The sequence below is a fragment of the Cuculus canorus genome, chromosome 4, assembly GCF_017976375.1.
Source record: "Cuculus canorus isolate bCucCan1 chromosome 4, bCucCan1.pri, whole genome shotgun sequence".
In the NCBI taxonomy this organism is placed as follows: domain Eukaryota; kingdom Metazoa; phylum Chordata; class Aves; order Cuculiformes; family Cuculidae; genus Cuculus; species Cuculus canorus.
Genome location: NC_071404.1, coordinates 25090849 through 25118153, shown reverse-complemented (window position 1 = coordinate 25118153; position 27305 = coordinate 25090849). Strand labels below are relative to the sequence as shown.

The 27305-nt window shown below is 37.3% G+C and overlaps 1 protein-coding gene across 2 annotated transcripts; it reads left to right on the top strand.

Annotated features, from left to right (window-relative positions):
• The first annotated feature begins 1566 nt into the window (after window positions 1-1566).
• TMEM156 (transmembrane protein 156) lies at window positions 1567-27271 on the top strand. Of its 2 annotated transcripts, none has more exons than XM_054064341.1 (7): window positions 1567-1806; window positions 6781-7062; window positions 8525-8785; window positions 10945-11052; window positions 14993-15097; window positions 19709-19813; window positions 25919-27271. In XM_054064341.1, the coding sequence occupies exons 1-7, from the start codon at window positions 1707-1709 to the stop codon at window positions 25936-25938; spliced, it is 981 nt and encodes a 326-aa protein (XP_053920316.1). In that variant the 5' UTR covers window positions 1567-1706; the 3' UTR covers window positions 25939-27271. The 2 variants fall into 2 exon arrangements, with proteins under 2 accessions (XP_053920316.1, XP_053920317.1); XM_054064342.1 differs by having other exon boundaries at window positions 1569-1806; window positions 14996-15097.
• The last annotated feature ends 34 nt before the right edge of the window (window positions 27272-27305 follow it).

Here is a 27305-nt window from a genome sequence, read left to right as displayed (position 1 = left end):
GAAACCTTCTCTGTAGAATCTGCAACTCAACATGTTCCGTAGGCTATTATTGTGTCGGGCTTAATGTTGAAGTGATCCTGTAGGGCAATTTCTATACTGACCTTGGGCACTACCAACGAAGGTCTGAATATATCAGAATAGGACAGCTACACGTTTTTCTGGATGAAGTCCTCCTGTTAATTTTCTCCATTCCTTCTGGGCAGAAAGGGTGGGTGAACACCATGCAACTTCAAGAACAGAAAAATAGAAGTAGCTGATATAGAAGATACTTAAGGGACAATCCAGTCTCTCTTGTTATCTCAAGAAACAGAGATAATTTTCTAACAGATGACCAATATAGACTGCACAGTGGGTCTATTTTACTTGTAAATTCATAACGATGATTTTTTGTATCCTTATTACTTCTCTTGTACCATACTGTCAAAACAAACAGTTCATTTTACTTTGATTTCATTACTTTAATTGCATGAAAGTGCTGCTTTTAAAGTGTCATATTAATTGATATATTTTTATATACTTATATCCTCTCATATTCTTTATACATTTATATTTTATATTTATAAATATAATTTTATATTCACTATAGCTCCATTAAGAGTCATTCTATAGAATGAAAATTGTATTTGCTTCCACCTGGCTTACTTGTCTTCTGAGATAACTAGATGACAAGAAGGGTGCTTCAGGTTTGCAGGACATTTTTGGTTTTGAGTTCAACAGCATTGCTGCGTTCTGGTAGCACTCAATAGTTAAACTATATGAGAAGAACCCTTTCTGAATTAATTGAATTGTTCATATTGCATATACTTTGAGTCAAATTGGTTTTACATATGCATTATTCACAGTACTTTTATTCGGAATGTTTCAGAAATGTTCTTTGCAGTCTTAGCTGTAAGAAGAATTTATGGAATATCATGGTGGCTGTCAGAGTGAAAAAATTCACTTTTTTTAACTGGAAAGTTTGGCTGAAAAAACATAACTACCATGTATCAAAATAGTAATGGCTTTATCCCACCTTCTTGTGGTATAGGTCATAGTAACATACACAGTGAAGATACTGCAGATTGGCAACACATCTCTTGTCTTTTAAGAACACAGCAGCAATGATAATTTGAACATCTCACACTCAGTTCATTGTACTTAGTACATCACGTATTTGCCAGATAAGAAACTTCATGGCCTATTAAATTCTTAAAGTTTCTGTACTACATAAAATTATCTTCCCTCTGGCGCCAGTGCATATGTATATAAATAAGCCAATAAAATCTCTGTATCTGACTCATGTGGTTCTGACTAATTTTTATAATGAGGGTCTGACTACTTTTTAAAATATCTTCTAGGCCAAATGAGAACAAAAATCCTTCGCAAAGATGATTAATTTACTGCTTACATGGTATATGAAAGTGGGCATTAGAGGGTGATGTTCCTGAAACAAAACCACCCCAAATGAATAAAATAGTTTCAATGGATGATTTTTTTCTTATTTTCATCCTGGTACATGAGTTTTACCTTCAGTGTACTCCTTTGAATCATCCTCAGCTATGCCATCATAAGAACAGAACTTAGCTCTCTACAGCTTAATGTACTGAGAAGTAAAAAGAAAGTCATATTAGAAAAAGGAAATGAACAGACGTTATTTTGCACTAAATTAAAAGCTAAACCAGGAAGGAAGTTGCCACGACTATGCTAGATGGGAGCACCTCAGTGACATGTGCTTGCTTTTGAGAAAATCAGAACTCTTCAGATTAGTGCTAGGAATAATTACCATGTTTATTTTATGTTTACCTGAATTTTTCAAAATCCATGAAGGTGAGTCATCAGCTTTTAAAATAACCTTTTATTTATTCTAAAGTCTGTTTGCAGTTAAAAAGTTGGCACGTGCTTTCCTAGGAGCGATGGTTAAGGTGCTGTACTAACATGGAGTTTGCACAGCATGTAGATTTTTTTGGTTTGATTTTTAATCAACAGAGTTAATTATATGTGATAGTTTGAAAAGCATCTGTCGTTCATTTACATACATTGGAAACTTTTTGGTAACAATTTCCATGCAACTGTAGTTTTACTCTCTTAATGATTAAAAGAGTAGTTAAAATATATATGTTCTTTTATAGCAGATACTCATACTGTAGAAAATAACTTTTTAAAAGTTTACGTACTTAGATGTCTATAAAACTTTGTACAATTGCTAACTGGTATGAGGTGCTGCCTATGGAAGATATATGCAGTGATAACCTGCCAAAAAGTAGATTGGAATAGATGTGAGTGAGCAGATCTTTTAAAACATATCTCCAAAACACTATGGTGATCCTAAATATTGATACTGTATTTAGGATGGATGCAAAATATGTGTGTGTAAGCTATGCATTCAGTGCTTTCTTAAAAATCCATAAATAAATTAATATTAAAATAGCTTTGTCACATCTATTCCTAAGTAAGCTTTTAGATGGATAAATGTTATAACAAAAACCATTCTTTTGACAAATAGTGTGTGTTCTCAGGCATCATGAAATAAATTATATATGAAGCATAGTTTTCTGAAAAGAAAATTAATATCAAAATATACCCAATTTATTTTGCTTGTATTTACATCTCTATTTTCATTAAGCACAAAGAATAAACATCACAGTAGCTAGAATATAATTTATAGATGTTTATAAATGAACAAACCTAATAAGTTGTCGTAAGTTTCAAATACCATAAAACTGGTGAATCTGTTTAAGATGTTGGAAAAATTAATGTTTTACCTCCATGCAGAAATAATCTAAGTATTTACTAGGACAGACTATGCAAATAAACAGTGACTTGACTCTTACCAGAAGAAAACATTGACTTGACTGTCAAACATTGAAAAATAATCATATTTTTCCATGGTAACTCTCCTAGACTGCTGTTATTGGAGATGCTTTCTACTACAACATCTTGATCACTGTAGTTCTGAGGTGGATGTATGATCTTAATCTCAGTGCATCTAAAATAAGTTTTTGAAGTATGTGAAGAGAATACAGCACAGAATTATTATTTGGAAAATTAGCTGTATGACTATATAACAGACTGTATACCAGTGTCCAAATTCCATGAAAAAGCAAAACGTTGATCTATATATTTTGAAAATTCAGAGGAATTTGGGTCTCTGGCTCATTGAAAGTTTTCTGTTGGAAACTGGTTTTATTTCAGTTGTTGTGGCAAACTTAAAATGTACAGAATTACTTTGCTTTAGGTGCTTCAAATTGCTGGTTACCCAATGAAGACTCACCACACAGATTTTGTTGTTGAAAATCTTTGAGATGTTGAACATAGTCACTGTATTTTCCTCTGTGAGGGGTTCCTAAATGAGTGGCAGATACCTCCTGATTCCACAGGCTTTTCTAAGATCACATTAATTTTGTACTTCAGGTTTATAATACAGTCCCTGAAATGGCAGGCAAGCAAAGTATACAGACAGAAGTGAGTGAAACTTAGATGTTTTATCCCAGGAGAAGTTCAAGTATTTATTTTCATTCCAGAGTGGGAATAAAAATGGAATTTTCTCATTAAACAGAAACAATTTTCAAAAACCCCAGGCCTTTAAAATTTTATCAAAACAATACAGTTCAGCATTGCCAAAAGTGAAATGTTTTCTTTATATTCATAAAGGAACCCACTTATTTGGTTGCAAGTCATTGAACCTTTAAGCTACATTGCTTTAGAGTATGATGTTGTCATTCTGGAGTGTTGATGCTGCAATCTCAATACTGTCCTCTGGGTCTAGCTACTTGATGGAGTGTATCTGCTTTAATCTATCAGATGAGTATTCCCCAACTTGTACTCTATGCCTTGTACCTCTGCAATGTTATGTGACAACTATGATTTCCATAAAGAAATGATAAAAAATGCAATTTTATATCCTGCTGAATTGATTCAAAACAGAATACCACAGATCAAATGGAAAAAAAAAGTCAAGGCAATTCAAAATGAAATATTTATTATTTTCTTAATAGGAAGCAAGTTTTCTACAAACTCAGATCTTCCTTGTGAATAATTTCATTTTAATGGAACTGGATTTTTTGTGAAAAAGCACCCTTTAAATAGAGGCTTAATAAAGGAATTTCATAATCACAGAACTTCCTAGAATGTGGGTTACAAATCTTTTAATGTAACGTTTTCTAGACATACCTCGCGTGGTTTCATCTCTTAGCTTTTCAGGCTGTCCATGTTCAGATTTCACAAACCCCTTTCTATGTGTCCAGTCAAGTTTACATTTGAAGGGTGCTGATTTTCACTCCTGCAGTAAGGAGCACCCTATCTGCCACGTAATCCACTGGGAAAGTCTAGTCTTTTTGTAGCCCTACTCAAAGTGTTCAATATCCCTCCGGAGAAAGTCCATTGTCCTGTGAGTTGGAAGAAAACAAAGTTTACTGATGCTGGATCGTAATTTGAATGGCTTTCTCAGTAGATATCTTTCAAGGGAGTGGTAAGCACACTCCCTAACAGGGCAGCATTCAAACTTTCTCGCTCAGATAAAGTGACTTTTACATATATTCAACACGGCTCAGAGGCAGCTCTGGAGCCTGTATAGTGTGAAGCCTTGTGTGAAGTCCAGAATGAACTTCATCGTGCTATACATAGACTGCTGTCACAGCACAGTCAGCAGATTCTGAAGTTCATCTGTAAATCTCTTGGTGGAAGGGATATGTTAGGCAATTACCATTAGTTGCCCTGGAGAGCTGTAGCACTAGCTTTAGACTGGCTGCCCAGATGCACACATGCCCTGCAATGAAAGCAGAGTGATCATTCGATTTACGCTCTTGGCTCATCTCCACAGACAAGCTCTTCTCTTCAGCTGAAAGAATTTGATCCCAGAAACCCCCTCCACTCCAGGTTGTGGAGGTCAGATCATAAGCATTTTGAGGAAAATGTTTTGTCTTGCTTCAGGGAAAGATCAAGCCCTAAATTTTGTCTGACTTTTCCTTTATGTATTAAAATGATTCATTTTCTTATCTGCATAGGATGTGTATTTTACATTTCAATTTATTATGTCTTATAGGGAGTTTATGACTCTCTGATGTCGTGTTAGTAAAGTAAAGATAATTGACTTTGGCATTGGATTTTGGATTTTATTTCAATATCCTGTCTGAAATCCTTCACTGACTATTTCTGAGGTCAGCCTGCTGCTATGTGAGCACAGGTGGCCCATTGAAGCTGTTAGATTGCAGCTCAGCACTGGAGAAATTAAAGGTTATATTTTTTGTACATAAGGATTTATGAACATATTACTCCAATTACTCATAATGGGAGTTAGATGCAAAATTTCCTCTTCATAGAGATGCAAGGGTACTACACTGGAATTGGAAGCTCAGCTGTAAAACTATGGGTTAGTGCTGCTTCAACCCTGGGAAGTGATTATTTGTATTCATAAATACATATTTCATGTTGAGGTCCCAGAAGTTTGGGGTTTTTTAGTATTTTTTTTCATATTGAAAAAGTAGTTCAAAGTTAACTCTAGTAAAATTGCATATTTTGTATAATAAGTCCTACTTTAAAGTGGAAGACAGCTAAAGTAAAATTCATTAATAATTCATTCTATGTGGTTTTTGCTGCTTACCAGAACTGCATTAATGTATTCTATCTACAGTAATTTGATACTGAAATTTAACTATGAATACCAAACACAATGGTCATAATTAAGATTAATATTTGTTGACTAAGTATAAGAAAATGTGAAGGGTGTGGTCAGAGGATTCAGCAGTGTTTCTGTGTATTTTCACGATGTGGTTTCAATGTCATCAGAAAGAAAGTTTTTGTTTTGATTATTGATACTTTACAACATAATTACACGGGTGCATTGCAACTGCATGGTTCTAGGGCTATGTTCCTTCTCCAAACATGAGTGCTTTCATCTTCTTTTCAAGTACAATCAAATGGGAGCAGTTTAGAAATGAGATTGTGACTAAATATAATGCCATGCTTTAACTCCAGCTGGCACTTAAGCACCAAATGACCATTCACTCACGCCTCTGCCAGAGAGGTGGGGAAGAGAATCTGAAGGCTGAAAGTGCAAAAACTCACGGATTGAGGCAAAGAGAGTTTAATAGGTAAAGCAAAAGGCGTGCCAACAAGCAAAGCAAAATAAAGAATTAATTCCCTTCTTCCCATCAGCAGGCGGGTGCTCAGCCATCCCCAGGAAAGCAGAGCTCCATCATGCATAACGGTTACTTGAGGAGACAAACGCCATCCCTCTGAATGTCCTTCTCGTCCTCCATCTTCCCCCAGCCTTAAGCACTGAGCATGATTCCATATGGTATGGAATATCCCTTAGGTCAGTTGGGGCCAGCTGTCCTGGCTGCGTCCCCTCCCTACAGACTGGTGGGGTGGTGTGAGAGACAGAAAGAGCCTTGACTCTGTGTAAGCACTGCTCAGCAGTGAGTAAAACGGCTCCGCATCAACACTGTTTCCAGCACAAATCCAAAACACTAACTACTGTGAAGAAAGTTCACTCTACGCCAGCCAAAACCAGCACGTACCACCACAAACTCAAGTTAGTATGACAAGAGATTTAACACATCCAGCAATAAAATCCAGCATTGAGGTTGTGGGAAGACTCTTATGCTTGCTTTCTCTCACTTGTTCATGCCTGCCATAACCCTCAAGAAAGAAAGTGTATTTCATTGTAAGACGGGTAAAGGATATTACATGATGCTTCCGTGCATGTATTTTTCCACAAGTCCTATATGACTGTCCTGCTAATACAGTGTCCTATAGGACTGTCCTGCTAACTTGATACTCTTTTTATTACTTTTTTTGCAGCTAACACTGTAATTGTGTCATGCATGGATACATGCTCATCGAAGAACACCACTTTTCCACTTTGCACTTTTAATAGTTCTTGCAAAGGATCAGTGCCACAAAGAGGAGAAAAACAGACTATTTTACTGAAGGCTGTGGTAAATCATTCCAATTTCCAGAATGTTCCATGTATTTGTCAGTCCTTTGCGGGGGAACAGCAGTCCCATACTAAATACACAGACTGTGAATCCAAGAGAGATGTGAATGTTGATTATCAAGTATCAGGGTCAGTAGCTAAAAAAAGTAAGTAGGAGAAGAAAAATACTCAGTTTTTAAGTAGTTAATTACAACATAAGAGACATTGCTATTTGGTAGTTAAAAGAAAATTATAATTTTCTACTACTGTTTCTATTACTGCTTCTACAGTAATTTTCTGCTACTGATTCTCTATGGTCCTTGCAGATCTATGAACAATCAGGTTTTTAGCTTGTTTTCACATGGCTAGACAATGGAGGTTTTATGCCAAATTCTCAGTGGCATTCATTTGTGGCTGCCAGTGAAACATATCAGTAGAAAAATGCTGATTTCTTTTCTTTGAGGATCTTGTGTAAAATCATATGTGCAGGAGTGTTATTATCTTCAGGGGCTTTCTATTGGCCTGCAAGGAGGGTGCTGTGAGGAAAGAGTGCATTAACCAGCAGCCACCTGGAATATTTATGTTCCAAATTTAATCTCTGACATCTGTTTTTTATGAACATACTTATATTCACATCTGTATTCTTTTACTCTTGCTAAAATTTCCAAACTGTTTAAGTTATTTTTAAAGAACTGTAGTTTCTGATCAGTTTTCACACCAAATTTTCTTTTTAAATTTGCTGATATTATATGATGATAAGTTGTGAGCAAGTATCTGAAGATTTAATTTGAAGAAATACAAGAAATAGTCATTTCCGTGCTTATAGTTTATGATGTCTAGAACTGTGTAGTATCAGAAATGGCCAGAATGTCTCACAGAAGGCAGCACTGGCCCAGCAATAGAGAGGAGTTCAGCAACATTCAGATGTGCCATATACAATTGCAAAGTACCTGGAAACTTTTGGGGAAGAGGGTGCTTCTCAATTTTGCTTTCCTAAGGTCATCAGAGGCAACAGGCCAACTCCTAAATGTAATAAACATAGTTCTTTTCCAACTGCATAATTTTCTTATTACAAAATAGCTGTCTTAATAAGTATGAAAAATAACAAAACAGAAAATGTGGACAAACTGTTCTTGGTTATTCCTATACAATTCTAACATTTTGGACAGTGTCTTACCTAGCTGTGTTTCTTGTCGACATTGTGCAAGTCTCATGGCTTACGCGCTTTGAAGTGAAAAAAGGACTTTCTGCAACAGATAGCAGATAGAACACACTGCAATATCTATCATTGTATGACTTTTACTTCTTTTTATTTCTTTCATAGTCTAATTCTTGTCTCTGTTACCTTTGAAAACGATGACAAACCAACAAAAAAACCTGAAAAGCTCTGAAGCTGGTAGTGAAGGAAAAAAGGGGTTATAATTAGTGGGGGAAATAGATTTTGTATAGATAATCAATACCTTTCAGATCTGTTCAGAATAGTTTTAAATGGTGTTCTTTTGTCCGTTTTGTTGTAGACAATAATGTAAAAGTCTACTGTACATTTTTGAAAATGAAACTGAGATTTTTTTTATTGTTCTTTCTGAGAGCTATCTGTCTGCCACATAACAATTTTGTTTTAATTTTTAGTTCCAAAAGCAGAAGTCTTATTTGAAGTGAAACCAGAAGATGCTATTTATTTTTATAAATATTTTAATATCACTACGGTTTCCAAGAAAGAAGAAGTAGAGCATAATAGCTACTACCTGCTGGAAATCCACATCAACAATTCTGTCATCAAAAGAAGAAATGCAGCTGAAGAATACCTAAATCATTCCTGTCTAGTGGCAATGATGGAAAACCAAAATGACTGTATAAATATTTCACTGCATCTAAAGTCTTCCATGGAATGTGAGTTACAGAGAAGGGTCAGAAGCAAAATCAAACAAGAAACAATATGAATCTTGCAAAAAATCTGCAATAGGTAGTTCTCTGCTTTCAACAGCCACTTGAAAGTATTTCAGTATTTCACAGGAAAAGAATATAATTTTGATCATCCCTTAGTATAGGACTGTCTTTAGTAGGCAACTGACAGTATTTATAGTGATTTAAAACAGATTTAGCTGACAGTATTTATACTGATTTAAAACACATTTAGCTGTGGCTTTTTCTTTCCTAGAAGCCACAAAGCAAAGGAAGTGTACATATTTTTGCTCAGAGGTGACAGACTCACAAATTGCATGGATGACAAAAGCTGAAATTACTTTTATCCTCTCCCTTCCCCCATAAAGGCACAACCTTGTTGTCCTGGAGGCAAATGAAAAAAATCCCGTTAACTTCAGGGCCAGAAGAACCAGGAGGCAGGATTGGCTCTTCTTAATGTTGTATTGCAATATCCTGCTTACTACAGCCTTACTACAGCCCTCTTAAAAGATAAATCTTCATCTGAAATAGGCTTAGTTTTCCCAGAGGACAGTATGTCAGCTTTTTACATTTCTCTTTGTGGTGCAGGAGTTTTTTTGCTGATTGCCTCACCATGGTCAGGGCTTCCAGCATGTCTATATGCAACACTTGCCATCTAGGAAAGGCTGCATTATTGCATTCATTTAGTTCTGCATGACAAATACATTTTATGGTGTGCCTTTGCTGGAAAATTATGTGTTTTGGAGTTGGCTAAGCCTATATTAAATAAGTTCAGGTAAAATCCTGTGAAGAGAGGGTAGCTTAGTTTTATTTAAATAAGTGGGTCTAGCTATGACAGGAGTATAGTTTGTAACTTGCCTTGCTAACTTGTGTCAACGCTGTGGGCTAACTGCCCTTTGCTAGTGATGATTTACATGGGATGTGGTTATCTCAAATTAATAATAAAAGATAACAACACATCTTTTTTCTATTTACTTCAAAACAAAGCCATAGATGTGCTCAGGGCCTTGACTAAGCAAGGTTGATGTAGGAGTCACTACAAGTCCCTACAAGATGGGGTAGAGTGCTCCATTTGAAAGTACCCGAAACGACTGTATAAAATATATTTTCAGTTCTGAATTAGGAGAGATGAGCTCTGCTTACACCAAAGAGCCATGGTGTTACTGGAAGTTACCTCATGACTTCTCAGTGGAGAAGATAGACAAGGGAAGTTGTTACAGGTCTAATTATATTACTACAAGTCAAGGAAAGGAAAACAGTGGTTTGGCTATAGTCTTTAATTTGATTTTATATGAGTCATAGCAACATAGTTGTTTTTTAAAACAGTTATTTGACAAGCTAAGGTATGCTTTAACATGCAGCTGCCAAAGAAGTTTGAAAGGTTTTTCAAACAACCAGTGAGGAAACTTCCCCACATCCTTTCTGTGTGGTATATAGTCTTTGCTTGGACTAGTTACTGAACTAATTCCCTGTGGAATGTGGATGCATTTCCGCAGCAGCTGTTGTTTGAAAGAGCAGCATACCTCCCACACCCTGTCCCATGCTGATTCCCCAGCTTTGGTTAAAAGAGCTCCCCAGAGGGGTTGAAGGCATTTCCTCACTTTTTGATAAGAATATTTCTATATACAGAATCTTATCTTTTCCGATATATGACGATAGACCAGGAGGTTGATAAGGCTGGTGTGGTTCAGTGTTGGACAGTGGACCAATTCCTTCTGAGGTCCATCCAGACAAAAGGGGATCTCAACAAAACCAAAAAGTTTCTTATAAGAATTTAGTTTCATTTTTGCCTGTATCTAGATCCTCATGTTTGAAATAGTTATATATAGCTAAGTGAATGAAAACTTTGCCTGTTTGTACAAACTGTTATATGCAACTCAGCCAGGAAGAAAATGCTTTAAAGGGTCTCTAAAGACCTTAAAGACCTTTAACTTAAAGACTTATAAGTCTTTATATTCTTATTCTTATAAGAAACTTAATTTCAAACAACAAAGAAGGCTGAAAGAAAAACGCATGATCTTCTGCTTTATTTTAAATTTTATCTGTGGGGATAGGCATGGTCCAAAAACCTACAGATATTGAATGTTCTGCGTTTCTCTGCCACTGATTTCCTGCTTCGTTTTATCTCTTATACGTTTTATGGACAGATCCAATGTGTATGACGAAGATCATTTGGCTCACTATGATTCCAGTAGTTTTTGTGTTTACTGTTTCCATTGTCATCTACAAAATATTCCAAGAAAATGAACAAAATTGTAAGTAATAAAAATTAAATCTGAGTGAATTTAATTTCTATGCAATGAAAAATGTATTAATTTATAATAACAAAGCTTTGGGTTATTAATGTGGTTCAAACATGAGTATTTTAACTGTAAAAATCTTCTTATAGAGGGACTGAAATAATCAAATGATTGTTCCTATCACCTCTCACTCCTGAGTTGTGGCTGCAAATCCAGGCTTTTTATGGTGAATGAAATATGGGGTTTTTTGAGAGATGCTTGGTGGTGTATGATTCTTACTGATATGAACTTCTGATTTCAGTCTGATTCCAGTAGAAAAAACATTTACAGTTGAACCTTGTTGAAGGTCTTAAGCAGAAATGCCAATCAGCAATATAACCAGATTGAGATACCCTTTCCTTCCTGAAGATGATTCATCTAGGTCATATCAAGAAAAAATACAAGATAGAGATGAGGATATATGCACTCAGCTGTCTGTCCTAAAAACTAGTTATCTAAATTCAGCGGTGGTGTGATCCCGTACAGGTCAACCAAACCATTCCTTCTTAACCTCAGAGGTGGATTAAGCCCAGGTGCCCTTTCTTCTCTTTACTGTTATCTCAGAAAATAAAATATTGCTGTGATTTCTGAATCAGTCCTATTGACTATTCCAAATGATTAAAAGTTTGCTATGAAAGAAATTGTCCTCAGTTCAGATATAGAAACAATTGTTTCTACAGAATGCTTCTACCAGCCCAGACAGGGCCTTCCTATGCAATTCAGTTAGGGTACAGGCTGAAATCAGGATTTACAGTGTTTCCTCTAGCAATATACTGTGAAGAAAGCAAGAATAAACGTGTAGGAGTACCGTGAGCTTCAGACTTTTCAGCAATCAAGATAAAGTCCTCTGCACAAAAACAATGCAGAAAATTGACCACTTCTCAGCTATTGATCCTTGTTTTTTGTCCCAAGTCAGAGATAGGTGGTGCAGGGAGCAAACTCCCTTTCACCAGTGTGAAAAGAGTGTTACTTTCCACAGGCTGCATCAATGAGCCAAGGCTGTTTGTATGAGGTTCAACAAGACCAAGTGCTGGGTCCTATGCTTGAGTCACAACAGCCCCATGCAGTGCTACAGGCTTGGGGATGAATGGCGGGAAAGTTGCCTGGCGGCAAAGGACCTGGGGGTGTTTGTTGACAGCCACTTGAATATGAGCCAGCAGTGGGCCCAATGGCATCCTGATTTTTATCAAAAATAGTGTGACCAGCAGGACCAGAGAAACTATCACCACTCTGTACTCAGCACTGATGAGGCTGCACCCTAAATGCTGCTTGCAGTTTTGGGCCCATCAGTACAAGAAAGACATTGAGGTACTGAAGAATGTGCAAAAAGGGCAAATAAGCTGTTTTGCAGCACAAGCCATATGAAGAGCAGCTAAAGGAATCAAGTTTTTTTTTAGTCTGGGGAAAAGAAGGCTGCGGGGAGACCTTATCACTCTCTACAACTGTCTCAAAGTAGGTTGTAATGAAGCAGGTGTTGGTCTCTTCTCCCCAGTAACAAGCAATAGGACAAGAGGAAATGGCCTCAAGTTGCACAAGAAGAGGTTTAGACTGGAAAAATTTCTACATCGAAAGAGTTGTCAAGCATTGGAATGGGCTGCCTGGGAAAGTGATTAAGTCACCATCCCTGGAGGTATTTAAAAGATGTGTAGTTGTGGTGCTTAGGGACATGGTTTAGTGGTGGACTCGGCAGTGTTTTGTTAAGGGTCGGACTCAATAATTTTAAAGTTTTTTTCCAACTCACATGACTCTGTAACTCTGTGACTTAATCTGCTGCCTGAGATAATAGCCCTTAGATGCTTTTCACTGCTCTCACATCCCAAGACTTTCTGCCTGTGTCAGCTTTGAGTGGGAAGAATACCTCCGGACAACCAGCATTTAGTTGCTATTACCAGGCAGATGTCCATTCCCCTTGTAGTCTAGAGATGCTGATAGGAGACTTTGGTCACAGGGGTAAAAAAAAAATGATAAGCTATATCCATTCTCCTGATCATCCTGCTGTATCCACAGGCAGTTTTATAATGAAAGAGCAGTAAGAGTCTAGCTTTAGTCATAACTGAACAGAAGGAAGAAGAGTGCCCCCACACAAAATGTTTCTGTGATTTTTTTGCATAATGTAAATATTTTATGCATATATTTTTAATGAATAAGCAAAATAGTTGCTTAAAATGGCAAATCTGTGCCAGCCCACCAAATAATTAGAGAAAATTCTTATGAGATTATAATACATGATCTTTTACTTATTGCTAGACCCAAATTCTGAGACCTATTTTATGTATATAAAAATCGCACAAAATGTGAATTAGGTCTTTATAAGTGGGCTATTAAATGCTCTAATTTAAAGGACTTTTATTTGTAATTTCAAAGCAACGTGTAAATGTCATGAGGATAATTGTCAATGCTTTGAGTCATAACATCCTATTTTTAATGCAGAAGTTTTAGTAGTGGTCATTAATGATTTACTGACTTCATTCTTAAACATCAGTTTTCTATAATATAGTTTTTTCAGAACTGTCATGGACACAAGCAGGGAGGGAAACAAACCCTTTTGAGGCTTCTGATTACTGATTGGCCTCTATAATACATTTTCTGTTAATAGAGCAACGGTGCTTTTGTTAGTTCAATTTACAGGCAATAACAGAAACAACATCAACATGCTACTGACAAAAAGACAATGACATAAAAATCAGATTTAAGGGCTGTGTTCTTTAAGTATTGTATTACAATGTCACCTTTAATTGCAAGTCTACATACTGTTTTTTTCTGTGACGACCAAAGAAAACAGCAGAATATTACTATGTGCCTTAAACAGCTGCTGAGAATTTCTACAGTCATAATTCAGTTAGTAGTTTTTCTCTTAATTCCTGAGCACCTCTGAAAGCTGTTAAGAAATATGGAATTATTCATTTCCTCTTGAGACCTCCCAAGACATTCTGCTAGGCAGACTATGAGGCTCTCTGAAACATTAATGAAGCTACTTCTGTGAGTGCATAAAATAAAATATCCAAATAAACTTGATGGAGGTTACAACTGATCCATGACAAAGGAGCTAGATTAGAATTTAGTCCTTTGGCCTTTTCCCTTCCACTCTTGTCATACGACCACTTCCAGAGCTTCCTTTGACATTGTTACAGTGCATGTTTAAGTCTTCAGCACATTAGATGTCCACTGGCTATTCATAAAAATATCATGACCTAAATAATGGTAATTTAATGAATTTCTTAAAGCTTAAGTTTTCTAGTATTCTCAAAAGAAAAAGTTAAAAAAAAAAGTTATGTAGAATTGAAGCAAGCCTGTCATTAGAAGTAGGCTGAGCCCTGAACGGCTGTCATTGTAGACCAGGGCTAACCATAACAGCTACACAATCAACCACAGTAACCCCACCAACAATATTAAGAGAGCAGCAGAAGGGTGGAAAGACCACGGAGGTTGTGAACTGGGTGCTGAGGACAGTTAGAAGCGTTCAACTCAGCTCTGTCTTTCTTTCTCTGGGTGATTTTGAGCTTGCTCTCAAACTGTGCTTCCAAAGATGAACACCTCACACTTGCAAAGCATCTGCCAACTTTCTAGGATGCCAGAGTACTTCATCCTTGATATTCCACTGTTAGCAGTGTGAGTCTGAACTTGTACTGGCACATATGTTTCTTTGATAACCTTCCAAAATTCGTTCAAAATACACTGTATAGAGGAGGGAAGGAGTAATTTGGAAGGGGCAAACCTGAATGGAATTGCCAGAAAATTTAATTGAGGGAAATATAAAATATCTGGCCCCAGGTTTTCCTCATCACCTCATTTTAAAAGGTTCCTGTGTTTTCATGGAAGGTATTTTAACAATTTAAGAATAAGGTGTTTACCAGCTTTTGGTCCAATCACTGCTGTATGTAATTCTGTAGTTGAGGATAACACTATTTGTTTAAAGCAGATTGTAAACACAGAGTATCAGCACTTTCTACTATTCTAAGAAGAAAGACTTCTAGACATGCAAGAAGAACCATATCTGCTACTAAAATTCATCCGTTTCCTGGTAAGTAACATAAAAGTAAAATAAAAACCTAACAAATCTTGAGGCATGAGGAGGTCAAGAAAGACTTTTTAAGTTTTTTCTGTCAGAGAATGCTTCAGGTTTGTTTCAGACTTACCTTGATCCTACATAAATTCGATCTGGCTCATGTTATGGAAAAAATTTTATATCATAAATACATAATTCTGACAATGCAACCATAAGATTACTTACATCATGTGGGAATGTTTCTCCTAGTCTTACAAATGTGTTTAATTAATCACTTAGGTTTTTTTACCTTCTTTCAATTTTTTATCAAGTTGTGTGCCACATTTGAGGTTTGGCAGCTGAGTGCTTTGTGTGTATATGAAAACTACACAGACGTGCACACGTATGTGTGCTCTGTGTGTTTATGACTCTTGACAAAATCTGCTACTCAAGAATGGTATGGATTGCTGTAGCAGGACTCAGAGAATGGCTCTGCTGGCACTTTGTAGCCTATTTCCAGGGAAAATTCCGACAAAATACAATATTCTAGTCTCAGACAGGAATTAAAGTGTGGTCTTTTGAGAGTGTAGCATGTTTAGCAAGATAAATGGCAAGGCTAAACTCAATTTTTTTGTTCCAAAAATTATGATTTGGTAACAAATCTCTGTGTGTTGAGAAATTAGCAGCTGTACCTCTGAGTGTTACTGATATTGCTAGAAGAGTCATACGCTTTAATCAATTCCATGGATCCTGGTTTCACAAAGGGAGCATCATCTTTAAAAAGGTTAACATGGATGTATAGAATAGTGGCTCTGACCCCCCCCAACCAAGAACAGCTACAGTCCCAGCAAATGAAAAAAAAGAAATTGGTTTTAAATTTGGTTAGGCTTGGGTACCTCCCTATCTGTTTTTTTCAGTTCTTGACAAGAGGAGACTCAATAATTTCTCTCTATGACTCAGTGACTCACAGCATTTAAATTTTACCTAGGAAACAATGAATAGCTCCCTGTCTGTCTGAACTCTCCTGGGAATACAATTTATGCTCCTTGCTTTTAAAGCACTGGCTACCCCTAAGATGTATTTATGAGCTCATTATTTTCATCCCGCAGGAAAGAAATTATCTTTCTGACATCTTTTGTCTTGAGTAGCTTCACTAATACCATACCTATTTTATCAGCATATTCACGATGACATTTTTAGTGTTGTATATCCAAAGGCATTTTTGATAATGGAGTTTTATGGAAATTCAAACCTAGTTTTACTAGATTTTGCTGAAGAGAGTAGGAATCCCATATTAGCCTGTCATTATTACTTCTATGTTCCTCCCTCTTTAATCTATTCATTTAACCCAGAAAGTTGCTTAGTTGTATGAACCGCTATAATGGGTTTCATTTTAATATGAAATTCCTTGATTTCACACACCACAATTCCAGTCATCCAGTCAATCTCCCTATTTATACCAACATAATTTAAAGTGGAATCAAGACCATATGAAAATAGTTTATTTTTTTATATTTGCTAAGTTTATTTGCTGCTGTGATAATGGATTATAAATAGCTATAAATGGCTTCTTCAGCAGCCCTTAATAATATTTTCATTATCATTAATGCATAGCTCGGAATCTTGAAACAAAACATTGATGTCTGCTGAAGACAATACAACCTCCCCGCAAACACTGTGATGAGACTAAATAACAACATATCTGGGAGGATGCGACAGTGTCTCATATAGATGAAAAGATGTATAGGTACTACTAAAAGGTTGTTCAAAGTCCAGAAAGGATAAGAGAAGTAAAAGAAGGAAACCTATACTTTGACAATGAGAGTGATTTCCTAGGCAGCCTCAGGAAATTACTGTCTTGGTATCATTGTGGTCCCACAAAAGATAATTTACAGCATGGATGCTAGTTTTGTGAAACTCTTAGTGGCTTTATATCCATGAATCATTATCATTAAGTCTGGTGGCCAGAGGAAAAACGTATAGTATGTTCTCTAGGGGAGGATTAAAGTTACAGCTTTCCAAATTCATGATACTATAATACAAAGGATTAAGAAGATGCATTGAGAATAGGGGAGCTTTAAAGCATTCTGGTCATAAAAGTTGACTGAACATTGTCTGTGCTGTCAAGCCAAAAAAGTATGCACTAGGGCATGGGCTGTACAGAGCATGTTTTCTAGACTTTTGATCTGTTCCTGCCATTGCATCTATGTAAAACAGTCCTTTGAAAAACAGAAGTAGCACAGGAAACAGATTACATAAATCAGGGCATTTAATACCTAGACTAATCTGCCTAGCAGAGTCTTTTCATACTGGAAGTTTCATTAATGTAATGATATGGGTTATACTTAAGTGTGAATTTAATTACTGGAAGTCTATACATTCCTATTTAGACCTCCTTTTCCTAGCATAAGAATGACATTCCTTGTTTATTTTTAGCTTAGTTTGAAAGCAGCATAAGGTCTACCAGAAAACAGACTTGCTCCTGTTCCTGTGTTAGAAAGGGACCATGCAGACAGGGAATCATATTGTTAATATCTTCATGTTATTGCTGAAACATAGTGCCTTGTTCTACATTGCACAAATGGTATACTTCTCCTATTTCCATTGGCTTGTGGAGTCACAGTTTGGTTCATTACATTTTAGGATCCAATTATAGGATTCCTTGACTCAGTTGTCTGGCTCACAGTAATGCAAAGCTAATTCAATGGATGGTAATTTTAAAACTCATCCTGAAAGGAGGACATTGTAGGATCATGGTGACAACCAGGACTCAGAGAATAAAACCTCAGGGTTTCTGGCCTGTGGTTGTTTTCTGGACTGTTTAGATTTTGTGACATCCAAAGCGTTTGATATAAGTGGGTTTGACAGCTGTAATTTGCACATAAGAAAACAACAAGTCAAATTTCCTCTCCGTCATTTGAATTCTGGCATTGTTTTCTGTGCTATCCTATTAAAATAATAGTTCCTCTCTTGCAAGATTAGAGGAAACAGGCAAAATTCTGCTGTCTTTCTGGTGTATTGCTACAGCTTCAGGTTAGTTGACAGGCTGGAAGTAGAAGCAAACACTAGCTCAGCAACATCAGGGCTGGCATTCCAGTAAATTCAGACTCACTCCTCCTTGTTTTCTACAGTATATTTTCTTTCTAGCAAAGACAGCAGGCAAGATACATCTTTTACAGAAGTAAATAGATGCAGAGCCAAAAAAGGAGAAATTTGTTTAATCTTGGCCAAGTGAAGCATCACCTGTTTGATCCAGTTCCTTTTCAGTTCCTGACATAGCTGAATAGTGGCCCTCCTCTGCAATTTAGATGAATAATGCTGGGAAAAGCAAAGCTTGTCACAGTATTCAATATTAAACACAGACTCTCATATTTCTGAGTTGCAACATTTACAGAGAAAAACGTGAAGCCTAATTACCACTTTGGGTATCTTTGTTATGTTTCAGAAAGAAGCATAAAATCTATAGGATTCAGGTAATTGTAAGGACCTTTTTCATAGCCCCCGTGTATGCTTTCAGTAGAGCACTGATGCACAAGGGGCCATTTCTCTGCTCAGTCTGTGTGCATGCAGAACAGTGTCACGCTCAGTCTCTGAAGGGAATATCAGTCTACATTTCCATTCTTTCCAGGTTCATCCTGAGGGTGAAAGAAGATCCACTGCTATTTTTAAAACTAAGCCAGTTCTCTTAACTTTCCTTTTTATATTCAGTTGCTTAATTACCAAGATCCAAACTCTACTTTTTAATTGCATTTTTAAAGAGAGAAGCCCAAATGATATAGTCCATGGAGAAAGGATGTAGCTAAATATAAGTAGCACAGTTCATCCTTTTGCTATGAACTCAGTAGAAACCCATTTGTAGGTTTACAGAAGTTATGGAAGGTCAGAGACACTGTAGACCTGGAGTTAAAATACTATTTGTGTTCTGCAGTAGCTCTTTGAAAAATACCTTGGATCAACAACTCTTGACTTCATTTGCCTGACGATGCTATTTCTGCATTTCTTTATCTGTATCTCAGTAAGATATCGTATCAGGATCTGCGTTGCCAGTGTGCTAAAGGCATCACCACACCTTTCCCTGCTTCTGAGGTGCATGCTGTTGTCTTTGTTAACAACTGCATGATACCTATTATCTCTCCCTGTGTGTATGACAAGTTAGCTGAGGCTGTATCACACGTTCCTGAGCTGCAGTCTGGGCTGCCCTGTTGTGAAAATGAATCGGAGAGTTCACACTCTAAATTTCAGTTGTTTTTGCTTACCTGGCCAACTGCAGGTTTTTGTATTTTTGAGAGACTCTCAGTTAACACCGAATTTGCATGCTTTTGTATTTTCACTACTAGTAAAATTTCCAAGAGCAATTTAGTTGCCTGTCTTCAAGATGCTTTGCAAGGAGACCTGGGAACAGCATGTTGTAGTCCCACTAATATCAAGAGTGAGTTCAATATAGAACATAGTTAGTACTTTCAGGAGTTCCTGACATGTATCCACATCTCTAGGCACTGAAATCCCTCTGAAAAAACAGTGCTTGCCCCCTGCCTTTTGTTCACATAGATCTCAATTATTTTCAGATTTGCAGATTCAATGTTTAACACTCTGCAAATGTATTTACTGTTTAATAATATGGATAAAAAATATTTTAACTTTCAATAGTGAAAAGCGGCAAACAACAGACTCCACTTACTACACAGACCACAATGATACTGCCCGTAGTGCCTGAACAAGAGCATTGTCCTATTGGTGAATCAACTGTAGAAGGTAAGTAAACATCTTGCAACTCTGATTATTCTGGTTTGCCTCACATTTTTAGAATTAATAGTATGTAATATCTGCTCAAATAACTAATTCTTCTAGCCAAGTATGTGAGATGACAAACTGGAAACTGTATTTTGTGAGAGTAAGGTAAAAGAGAAGCAAAATCAATTTTCTTTCTGTTACCAAGAGTCATCTATAAAGTAATGTGTTAGCCTATTAAACCCTGTGTGTCCCTGAGGGCCTCAGTGCAAATTCTGACACTATTTTTCTGGTGTAGAATATTGTGTCAACGTTATTCTGACATCTGTTTCTGACAAGCATAGAGGAAAGAAGCGATTTGCAGATGACCTCTGAAGAGAATCATATGTCTGAAATAAATAGTTTGCTGATCAAATTCCCCAAACAAAAAGAAGTCCATCACTCTCTTGTTTTTACACAGTTAGAAGAATGATAAGATGTTTGTTTCAGCTTGAACTGAAAACTAGTCTCGCTTTAATTTCTCCTGCTCTTGTACTCCAGTAAATTATTTCAGGAAGTCTAGATGTAAGAAAACAAGTCTGAAAAGTAATGTGCAGTAAGAGATAGCTCTTCCTGGCAATAATTGTCATGTCTAGAAATGAAATATATGCTACTTGAATAAGTAATACAGACTGATATATCAATTGCATAGACAAGGTTATGGCTACTTGTACAGGTTATGTTACTCTTCATGGTGAATTTTTTAGGTTAAAAGCTTGGGAAGGTCCATTTTTACATCTATTTAAATTGAATGGAGTTTTATTGACAACTCAATATCATGTCCTGCTGTCTTTTTAATGTGTTAAAAATCTGATGTACTGAAGAGTGGTTTTATTTTTCTACTTCATATGGAACAATTAACAATGAGGTTGTATGTTGAGAGCAGAATTAGAGAAGAAATTTTGAAAAGTGTTGCTGACAAAAGATGAGGTACTGCCTTAATATATTAATAACTGAGGTAGGTTATTGTTTGGCTTTTTAGAGAGACTAACTAGCTTACAGCAGAGTGCATCTTAGTAATGAAAAATACTGATCACTTTTTGGTGAATTCCATCCAGGGATCTTGCAAGGACTTACAAAGGTGAAAAGGTGTCTTTTTTACTGTTCTAAAACGAGGATATCAGGAGCCAGATAGATAGTGTGACTTGGAAAGTCCATGACATAGATGAGAGCAGTTCTCAGATCATCTGAGTTCAGCTGTTTGCCATTTGGACACCATGAGCTTTTGCTGAGTGAGCAGGCCCTTTCCCATAGTAGCACCAGCCTCTCTGTAGGGCAGCTTCTTCCTTTCTCCGAGGACTGCTCCCAACCACTTCAGTACTAGACCACTTTTTTTTCTGGGACCTGCCAACTGTCTCTCAGATAAATGTTTATCTTCTCATACCCCTCACTGCCACTTAACCTGCCCACCTTAATTGTTTCCTGAGAGAGCAATTACTCTTGGGTTAAAATCAAGATATTTCTAAGGTTGTAATAGGATGTGTGTCCAAGTGGGTGCTCACTGGTATTCAGTACCTTCACTTATACTGTATTATGGCTGATCAGGAGCAGCCTAGAGGAAATGATAGCTGATCAGTAGCATTCCTAAAGGTGGGAGTAATTATTAGGATTGACTCACTAGCAGTCCTTTTGCTTTCATTATCTTAAGTGTTATGTATTGAAGGACAGAAAGAAGAGATGGAACAACTTAGCAGATTTGCTCTGTGAGGCAATACATGAGATCTAAGTTATCTCTTGCCTTAATCTATGGGTCAGTGACTAAAAGAAAAAGATTAGACATCTTGAGAAACACCAAATACCTTGTCCCAGTGCTGCACTGTGCAGGAGCAGGCTTGTTTTCCTGGTCATAATGCAGTTTTCCTGTCTGAAGGACTGCTGGCAGTGAGTTGAAAGATGGGTATGATACATGGGATTAATGCCGAATACATGAAGTTGTAGTGTCACATGGCATTGTGTGGAAAGATTACTAAAGAGTGTAGCTGGAGAGGCAAGAACTTGGATCTAGATATTGCCTTCTATCACGTTAGGTTTTGAATAACATTCCTCAAAGGAATACTGACTCAAAGATAAATACTCTGTGAAAATAAGAAAAGAACTTTCTGTTTTAGTTTTGCTTCACTTCCTGCAAAGAAACACTCCCCCCTTCATCTGATAAGGTCAGATTCAGCTCATCACTGCTTGTGTTTGTGGGCGGCTCAGTGGCTAACAGCACTGCAGTTACAGGAAAGCTTGCTAGCTAGAAGTTACTTAGGCTGTGGAAGGAGATTGTGGTCTGCTAGGGTTGTCTCTTTGAAGTCTCTGGAATGCTACTAAAGACTAGTTTGCTCACCAAGGAGGAAGTGGCTGCATAAAAAATGCTGCATGTAAACAGTGAGTACTGAGACTGCAAACAACCAGGATGATTACATTCTCAGAACTGACAAAAACTCCATCAACTTGGTAAAAGCTGTTTTTTCCCCAAGAAGGAGGTGGAGTGGAGATAAGAAATGTGTACCAAGAGCTTGATCAAAAAGGGGAATCTTTTCAGCATAGGTCACTTAATGTCTCTCTGTATTTTCACTGTAAGTATTATTATTACATGTGAGTGCTGAAGTTAAGAATCCTCCTCTATTTCTGCCATCTTTCATTAAACCAACATATTAGCTGGAGAAATGAATGAGCCAGGTCTCTGAAGTGCTTTAAGACAGTCCTCTCTCTTCATATGACAGCTGCAGATGTATTTCCTTACTACTGTCAGAAGGTGACATTAATTAGTGTAAGTTTCGAGGCTGCTGCTTATTTAGATAGGAAGCATGAACATCTTTTTCAGAGCAAATATTTGCATTTGGAGGCAATGCTGTTCAGGGGACAGCACACTAGAATAATTCTATGGAGACCTAACTTTTTCCTTCTCTGCCGATGACACCTCATTACTAATTTGCATTGTGGCAAGAAATGCTTATCCTCAGCTAAAACAGAGATTGTGTAGTGCTTTTAACTTACGAAGCACTAGTTGCATCAACTATTATTTGTATCAGCTGAAAAGAAGGAAAACACAATGTCTTACAGCCAACTGTTGTGGACATGTTTGTTTGTTTGTTTGTTTGTTTTGTAAAAAGTGCACAGCATTGTGCTCTGAGCTCTTAGTTGGTCAAATTCGCACAAAACGGTCACTATTACCCTGAACACTTTATTTACTGCATTGGTCTCTTTGACAGTCAATGCCCCAAGGACAAGAGGAAACAATCTTAGTGTCCTGCCTCCCATTAATTCTCTTAATAAAACCGATGGATGTGTCAAAGGCTGCATGAGAGCTAATGGAAGTTCCACATCAGCAATTGTCAATGATTTTTAGTACACTGCCTTTCATCATCAGCACTTCTCTCTCTTTGTAAAGAGCTTTGAGATTCTTGAACATGTAAGGTGCTTTGTGTCTCTGTCTTTCTTCCCGAGAGACAATGCAGCTTTATATTTAGATCAGACAAGTTGGTCTCCCAATGAATATAGAATTTAAGACATAATCTTATCTTCAGGTGAAATGGATTATAAAACTGGAACATAAGGTAGATGACAGGTAAGTGACAGGGGTGGTGGACAGGGGAAGCATGTATATGGCTAGACAGGTGAAAACCTCTTTCACAGCAATTGTAAAATAGAAGAAGTTGATGGGTCAAGCAAATGGACATGAAACCTCCCACGTGGGGTGGCTGGGACCAGAGACCAGTAAGTAACTAAGTGTGTGAGAGGCTGATTCCTATGCAGCTACATCCAGAGTGTCATCACTGCAGTAATTTTCTAAGGGTACCCTCCCCTGGCAATTTATGTATTCCACTGTGCAGAGTCCAGTCTGATATCAGGAAAATTCAGTGCAAGTGCACCTAGGGTATGAGCAGAGCTTTAGCTCAAGGCCCTGCTGCCTTCCTGAAGAGGCCTTTAAATGCCATCACTGCAGAACTTAGTAGTGCAAACAGAAAGGACAACTAGAAATATTCCTTGCCTGCTTTTCCTTATGTGATGGTGGCTTTACAAAAATGTGTTTATATTTAAAACAATCCCCCTCTTGTCTGTCTTCAAGCAAGACACCCACACAAACAACAGAAGATAGAAATTATGCAGGGAAAACAGTGAAACTCAGAGCTCAAAGCATGCTAGCAAAGTCACATACCAAGGGTACTCAGGAGCCAGAGGAAGGTTACAGTTAAGCTGTTTTTGTAAACTGTTCATATATTTGTAAAGAACAGTAGGTGCGATTTTATATTGCTGGCATCCTTCCAATTATCCTTTTGACACATTTTCCTGAAAAACATCATTTCAGTCCTCAGAAGCGATAATGCTGTTTTAAAGCCAACATAAAATTGTGTGTGATGCTGCTGAAGGCAGAAGTTCCTACTAGTGCTGGCATACTGTGTTTGCCAGTTGGCCATTTTTGTAAGATATCCTTTTTTATGCTTTCATGAATTCCCGTAGATAACTGTGAAAAAAGATTTATGCCTACATGCAGCTTTAAATTGTTCTCAGGACTGCATGCAGTCACTCAATTACATACTTATTTTTTAAATATCACTGAAGATAATTTCTCCTCTGTTCCTGCTTCCATAATAGATTCAAGTCTTAATCATACATTAAAATAAAACCTCCTCTCAGTATGAAAGAGCTCACAGAATCAGTTTGCTGAGCACATTCCAGGGTACTTGGCAAAATTACTGGGCTCTGCATGCAGTGCGTGCCAGGATGGGTGTCTCTGCAAAACAGACAGTTGGAGGTTTTTGAAGGGAAGCACTCCTGCTTGCTTGCACAACTGGACTGTAATGGGCACTGCGCAGGCTGTTTAAATCACTTGTTCCATTAGCTGGCATCAATTTTTGATGCATTGTATCCTACTTACACTTGTCATTTTCTAGCTTACTTCAGCAGCTGCTGCCTCCAGTATGATTTCACAGCCAAGGAACACTTCTTATTCCAGTTCTTATGATGTAAAGGAAAAGGGAGACAGATGTTGTTATTGGGCCTGCAGCTACATCAGCTACCAGAATGAGCAACAAGCTATATTTGGTCTTTCACTCAGTTTGAGGATAAGAAGTACAGAAATCCTGCGATTTTGTCCCCAGCATCATATAGTTCCCTAAAAACTAAACACGAGCTTACTGGGGATCTGGACATTTTCATATTTCAAGGTTCCTCATCCTGTGTTGCTTTGTGAGCTGCAGTCTAAAAATCTAAAAAGTCCCACTTATTGTTACTGAGGAGCATTTTTCACTTGGCAATGTGGAAAAAGTTGTTCTTATTTCATTATTTCCAAATTTGTCGCATTGTATATGAATCTAGTATGGGAAATGCAATCGGTCACGGGTTTGCAAATTCTTCTATCCAGGTGGTGGCTTGGACGGGCCTATTTTTATTTTTTCCCATTAGGATAATTCAGTTTATTTTGGCTCAGCTGCAGTAAGACCTTGTTGATACCCCAAATTTACTTCTGAATACTCTGCCACAAGTGGAGTAGTTTGTGAAGAAATGCTCAGGAGCTAACACAGGGCAAGAGATTCTGGAGTAGAGGTAGATGTCACACAAAACTCTTCTCCCCTCATCTGTCTACCAGGAGGGAAGAAGAGTGTGAAGCCTGCTCAGTTCTTTGAAGGAGAGAGATCCATCATCACATATTTCCAAAAGAGTGTTCCAGACTGAACCCTATGTAGATGGAGATTCTTTGCAGAAATTCAGTTTGAGACACTTCCAGGACATCCTTACAGACCTTCTTCAGCATGGTGGATGTGGTGAATGCTGTCTAGGGCAGCTCCTGCTCTGCCTGCTCTTGCATTGCCAGGCTTCCCTGGAAGTGAAGAGGGTCCAGTGCTTCTCACTCAGGTTCCTATAGCCTACTCTTGTGGGGCGGGTACCTAAACCATCATCCTGTTGACAGGTACTGTCCCCAGGTCTTCTGCTGCAGTCTGATGTGTATCTTCTGTGTTGTCTGCCTCTTAGTTATGTTGCTGTTTCCGTGTGTAATTAAGAGGAGAATTCACTACTGTGAAAGTCAAAAGAATGACATTGAAGATAAATCAGAAAAAAAAAAAGCTTTTATATTCTCTCTTTTTCTGATATTGTTTTCTTTAGTTTCAGTTGTTGCTGTATGAAATATGATTATTAATGGATGAAAGAAGACACATCATACACCACAGAAGAAAGCATCTCCATTTCCAGTTTGTGGAGCTACGTTACCTGTCTTTTCATGAGAATGCCAACTGCGTGTTTTAGTGGAGAAGCTCCATTTTATGTATCAGAACTATTTGGCATTCTATTAAGAAAATATGATGGACAAACACATTTTGATATAGAATCCACTTCAATGGGAGACTACGGACTTCACATCTATTTTCAGTTCATTCATGACTTACACGTGGATGTGAGATAATCCTTGCAATAGTTTAATTTTCTATCTGAGAAGAAATTTATTATGTATTCTCCACAGGATAAAGACGACTGTTTAAAGATAGGGACGATCCTTTGCTTTTATGAAACAAGCACTGTTTTTAGCCTATTTAATGCTCTAGGTGATTAAGATGCTTAGAAGACACAGCTTCTGGCTGTTGAGGCAGGTGGCCGAAGGATCATAGAAGGGGAGAATCCTGAAGCACATATTAATTTCTGCTGTAAACCAGCAAGACCTTCATAAAATCTGCAACATCTTAGTGGATAAAGAATATAATGTGGAAAAATAGTAATTCGGCTTCAAACCACAAAATCATTATTATCGTTTTTTAATAACTCATTAAGACACCAAATGGGTTTTGTACTTTTTGATAAATTGCATTTCTCTCTTTTGTACTGCCTTAGATCATTAGTATTCAGACTCATCATCTCCTGGAACTTTTCGTTACTTTCCATTTATTACTGCTCCTCTGAGTGTAATGGAGCTGTTTGGGCTGAGCAGGGTCCCAAACTCATTCAGTGCTAACACATTATTTGTGGGTAAAATTTAACAATTAATTACAAAGCAGAGACAGAAACTGGAGAGCCAAGACTTCAGATTCCCTTGTGCTAAATCCATCAGGATGAACAGATTGTAAACTGCCCATTGCAATTACGATATGCAGCAATTTAGCTTCAAGTTACTACTTCATAACCTCCATCCCTTACATTTATATAGCTTTTTCCTCCTGAAGCTTTCTGAAATTGCTTCTCCAGCCATTATACTGCATCGAGCGGTTCAGATTTAGTAGGAATAGTTGTGAACATTAGCTTCTGAGTGATTTGAGGCCATATGGAATATTTTATATTTAGTTGGGTGAGTCTGAAGCATGTTTCCATTGCTTGTTACCATCTTATAAAAAAAAAAAATCAGAGAAAAACACTGACTTTCTTGATTTGGGGGCTTTTGAGGCTTTATTTTTTATCTGTGGTAATAACTTTAAGCTTTTCAGAAATGGATTTTTTAATACAGCTTTTAAAATAAACCTCTTAAAATTTGTTTCTGCTTGCTTTTTTTCTTTTTCTTGCCATA

What these genes read in the sequence shown, in the direction of transcription:
- TMEM156 (XM_054064341.1), top strand. Translation starts at nt 1,707, where the DNA reads ATGTGCTTGCTTTTGAGAAAATCAGAACTCTTCAGATTAGTGCTAGGA. An exon ending in ATTTTTCAAAATCCATGAAG is followed by an intron (nt 1,807 to 6,780) that starts GTGAGTCATCAG and finishes CTTTTTTTGCAG; the next exon opens with CTAACACTGTAATTGTGTCA. An exon ending in TGGTGAATCAACTGTAGAAG is followed by an intron (nt 19,814 to 25,918) that starts GTAAGTAAACAT and finishes TGTTTTCTTTAG; the next exon opens with TTTCAGTTGTTGCTGTATGA.